This window comes from Oenanthe melanoleuca, chromosome 11 (genome assembly GCF_029582105.1).
Source record: "Oenanthe melanoleuca isolate GR-GAL-2019-014 chromosome 11, OMel1.0, whole genome shotgun sequence".
Taxonomy (NCBI): Eukaryota; Metazoa; Chordata; class Aves; order Passeriformes; family Muscicapidae; genus Oenanthe; species Oenanthe melanoleuca.
Genome location: NC_079345.1, coordinates 14054607 through 14059370, shown reverse-complemented (window position 1 = coordinate 14059370; position 4764 = coordinate 14054607). Strand labels below are relative to the sequence as shown.

Below are 4764 nucleotides of genomic sequence, written 5' to 3'. Positions count from 1 at the left end.
CTGTGTTTGTCCTTTAACACCAGGGTTTTCTTCAGCTCACACTCATTTAGCAGCTGGGTTTAGTCTCGGTTGCAGTGATCAAGACAACCTAAGGCATCTTTTGCAGGACTAGGACTGGCCGAGATGCCGAGCCGTGTTGATGATGTGATGAAGCTGCTCAACCGGGTTGCCGAGGAGAGGGGCATGATGGATGTTTGGACAAACTGTCGCCGGGGAGCACTGCTGACAGGCGGATCAGCTGTTGTGGGTGGGTTGCTGATAGGCCCACCTGGATTCGTTGTAGGTAAGTGTGCTTTGCTTCAGGAATAAGAGGGTGCTTGAATCCCTGAGTGAAGAAATTGGGAGCTCTGGGGGTTGAAGGAAGGGGACTTTCAGTGTTGAGATTTCCTGCTGCAATGCGGGTGAGGGGCACGATCATTTTCCAAATAGTCTTACTAAAATTGGTGTTCATTTCTGTATTTTAAAATATTTTCCTGAAATCCACATCCTTGAACTTGTTTTTTTCCCACTGGGAATCATTATTCCCTGTCCTTTGCTTTTCTTCTTATTACAGAAAGTTACAGGAAAGCCAAAGTCTAATAGTAAAGAATTCTCTCTCCTCTGTATCTCTGGAATTGAGTTGTCTAGTTTGGAAGCTGCCTTGTCACTGAAGGCATGTGGACCCTGGCCCTTGAATATTGAGCAGCTGAATGTCCTGTCAGAATTTGCAGGAATTTCACAGGCTTACTGATTCTGGAGAGACTTGCAGCAAATTGAATTGCTTTAACTCCATCAGGTTGAGTTACAAAAACAAGCAAATAATTCATGAGGAGTGATAACAGAAAATGCAAACTGAAGCTGTGTATTTACTCCTGTTACAAGTGCTAAGGTCAATTAACAGCCAGAATAGTTTTTTTGACAAATATATGACTGAAGTTATGAGGAACAAAGAAGAGAAATGAAGCTTTTGTAAGAAATTTGTAAGCTTTAAATCTGGAGTAAAGGTAATAATGTAAGTGGCCTCATTTTTGAGTGAGATGAAGAGAAATACTGAAGTTATTCTTGGATCTATTTTCTCTTTAAAGTGTTTGTTTAAGCTTTCATAGCATCTCCCAGTCAAGCTTGATGTTCGTCAGCCACTGAGGAAGTCACTGGAACAAGTATACCTATTACTTTATACTGAAAGTATACAATAATAAGCATATATAAGAAGAGTAATAAGTGCTAACTAAACTCAGTACAGTTCATTTTATAAATTATAAATTTTTATTGTAAATTACAGTACAACTAAACCATTAAAATTGGAAAGGTAAATAAGCCAGATTAGGACAGTTAGAGAGACATTTACAATCAAGTGCACCTTCACTTGCTCAAACAGCCTGGATAGGTGTGGGATGGGGTGGCAGGGGTTGTCCCCCTTGCTGCTTTGCACCAGGAATGAGGATGAGTTGCCTGCCAAGTGCAGCATTGCTGGAGAAGCTTGCAGTCATCATGCTTCCCAAGGACTGCCTGCTCTGAGCAGAGTGGACTGTGGGTTTGTTGCTTGGGGGGAAAAGTGTGGTCATCTAACAAATCTTGTCTCAATGGACGAGGGGCTTAGACATCAATACTTCTAGTGGCTTTTGCATTAAGTGCCCCTAAATCAGTTATTGATGTTCTCATAAAAGTCCCTTGAAGATGAATTCAGCCATCGTGGGCTTTCAAGTATTTCTGTGGTATCATGGGAAAAATTGTTAACTGAGTAAAAGCTGCAAATTAAGAATTTTTGTCTAATGAAAAACTGCATTTCTGTGAGTGCATAGCTGACTTTTTAGGAGCAGTCACTGGGAGTGGCAGTTTTGGTGGCAGGGTCAGTTCTGCCACCTCTCCATTGTGAAGGTTCTCCATCCATCCATCCATCCATCCATCCCTCTGTCCATCCCAGGACCTGTGTGCTTCAGTAGTGCTGTCAGTCCTGTGGATTGCTGTACTGCACTCAGACTGCTGATGGAGAAGAGCCCTGTAGGGCTGTTACCCTGATCACCTGGGACCTTCTGCTTAGCCCAGCAGGTCTTGTCCACCCGCGCTGGGTGGGGTGTGCATGTGACAGAGGAGAGCCTGAATGTGTCTAATGGCTTTGGTCTCTGAGCACCTGCAGGGCTGGGCTCCACGTGTGTAGGAGGCTGCAGTGAGTGACTCTTACAGAAGCAGAGAGCTTTGATCAGTCTGGGAGTGTCTAGTAAGAGATTATGACACTAATAAGGCAGTTGTTGGTCTGCTGTTTCCCTTGGGCAAGGTTTTATTTAGTAGGAGAGCTTACCCTAAGGGAGTGTCCATGGAATGTTTTGTTTCTGGTTTCTAGCTTGAAGCTATTAGTGTTGATTGTATTAAGGGTTTCTTTATGGTTGCTGTGGATGTAAAGAGCTTTTTAAATCCTTTTTGGTTCTTTGAATATCATGTATAAATCTAGTTAAAGCAGACACACATGCATCTCTATGTTGATTTCTAGTCAAGGTGGGAACATTGTTGGTGAAGGCTGTGGATAGAATTTCAGGTTTTAACATTAACTGATAAGACTAATGATTCTCTGTCTTTCCTAGGAGCACTAGTGGGTGGATTGCTTTCATGGAGGAAATCTGGAGAGTTCAAGACAGCCTATCAGATTTTACTGGAATTTACTGCTACTGAGAGGCAGAAACTCTGTATGGAAGTCATGGCTATTGTCACGGAATTTGACTGGAATGATGCTTCTGACCTGATACGTCTTGTAATGAAAAATCCCACTGTCCTGAAGGAGGTGACAGGAGTGCTGAACACTCACCTTAGCAATAAGCTAAAAGCATAAATAAAATATGTAGAATAATCCTCTACAGAGCAGGCTTTTTATGCTGGAATGAATTTTACGCAAATAGCTGTGAATCTTTACTATTACTACTTATCAGTAGTAATCATAAATATATGCTGATCGAAATAATTTTAGGGTGTTCAGTTTTGGTGGTTTTAAATTTTTATTATAATTTTTTATTTGTGTGGATTTGTAAAGATAGTATTAGATTACTGCATTATCCTGACACTGACTTGCTATGTAATTTTGGATTGCTCTGCATTAGGACTAATACAAATCGCTGAAGGGAATCATGTTGCTCTTAGGCTGAGGTGTCACTTGGGAAAATTTTCAGTCATTTTGCTTTATTTAGGAGACTTGACTCTCTTTGTTTGAGTGCTTTAATTTTTTTTCCCCTGTGAATGACACATAAGGTGCCAAAGTAGCTGAGGCACTTTGAAGAATTTTACCTGTTGTTTGTTTCAGTTCTGGAATGAAAGTTTTATAGGGAAGTACATTACTGTGAACTCAAAGGACTCAATCCATACTTTGTCACACTTTTATTGTAATTCTTGAGTTTTCTTTTTATGTAAGAAGTGAAGTAAATACTGAAGATTTCAAGTATCAGGAAAACAAACTGTGAACATTTTCAATTCAATTTTCATCAAGTTCCTGTGCCCTAGGATGGGAGGGTATGGCAAGCATTAAAAAGATGGGGAGCTGAATCTGCCAGTTTTGTATTAGCTGCAGGGTTAAAGTTGTCATTTCAGCATTGGTTTCTTGACTGAGTCTGTACAGCTGGTGGTCCTCTGTTTTCATTAAAATATTCCTAAGAAGCCTCATAGTGATCTGTGTGTTGCTTTAAATTAAATGAACTCTTTAAGACCTCAGGCAGGCCTGTAGTGGGCAGCCAGCAGTTGGCAGCAGCAGCGCTGTGGGGTGGGGTGGTGTGCCAGCTGCATTATTACTGGAACTACCAAATGCTGAGGTGCTGAATGTCCCAGCCAGTTGTTCTCTTTTCAAGGCAGTCCTGAGACAAGTTTGTAGGTAGGAGAATGTGCAGGTGTGCCTTCTTTTTATGTAAAGACAAGTGAAACTGTTCTGACAAGTTCTTTTTTTTTGCTGAAAATAAAGATCTATCTCCACGTGTGTGATGAGGTTTCTGTAAGTTAAGCTTTAAATGGTAAAGCTTTAAACTCAGAAGCTGCTGTTGTATGCATTTGATTAGTTTACTTCTGCAGGTCCATTTGCCTTTGATAAATTCAGTGGAGTGCAGTGCAGTGATTGTTCCCAGCATTTGGTAACACTTTTTCAGTGATGTGAAAAGGAGCTGGAAATGGATGGTAAGTGGGCACTCCTAACTTTGTCAGAGTTTCATAATGCTGAGTCTGAAATCAGTGGGGTTTCAGTTTCATTGGCAGATTACACACACTGCAACTTTTAAAAGATTTTTAAAATTATATCCATTTAAAAATACTGTTTTTATTAATCCAGTTCTTTTAGTTGCAATTTTCTTGCTATTTCACAAATTAAATTCAGTCTTTGTAAAACAACACACTGCTAGCATGGCAGATGATTGAATGATCCAGTGGGATGGAGTTGGCATCCTGTGCTCAGCTCTTCAAACCCAGAATGAACAGAGCTGACACCTGATTGTAAAGCAGGCCATAGGAAAAATGGGGGTTTCAGTTCATCTGTAATAGTATTTAGTATTTAAACAGACCTTTACAAGTTTCAGTGGTTTCAGACATCAATATCATGACCCCCATTTTACAGGTATTCATAAATTTGGGCCCAAACATAGATAGTGAATAGATTTTATTCCATGTATCAGTGTAATAGGTGTGGATGGAGTTTAGATCATTTGACTCTGATCCTCTGCTCTGCTGTGATACTCTAAGAGTATTCTTTGAAATGCTTTTTATTGCACCCTTAGAAACTGTAAACCAATTAGAACTACACTCTTTTAGCCTTCACTAAGG

At 40.4% G+C, this 4764-nt stretch overlaps 1 protein-coding gene across 1 annotated transcript; it reads left to right on the top strand.

Moving 5' to 3' along the window:
• LOC130257653 (protein C19orf12 homolog) lies at window positions 1-3618 on the top strand. Its single transcript, XM_056500416.1, has 2 exons — window positions 1-283; window positions 2559-3618. Exons 1-2 carry the CDS (start codon window positions 124-126, stop codon window positions 2801-2803), a joined length of 405 nt encoding a protein of 134 aa, XP_056356391.1. The 5' UTR covers window positions 1-123; the 3' UTR covers window positions 2804-3618.
• Window positions 3619-4764: the final 1146 nt, after the last annotated feature.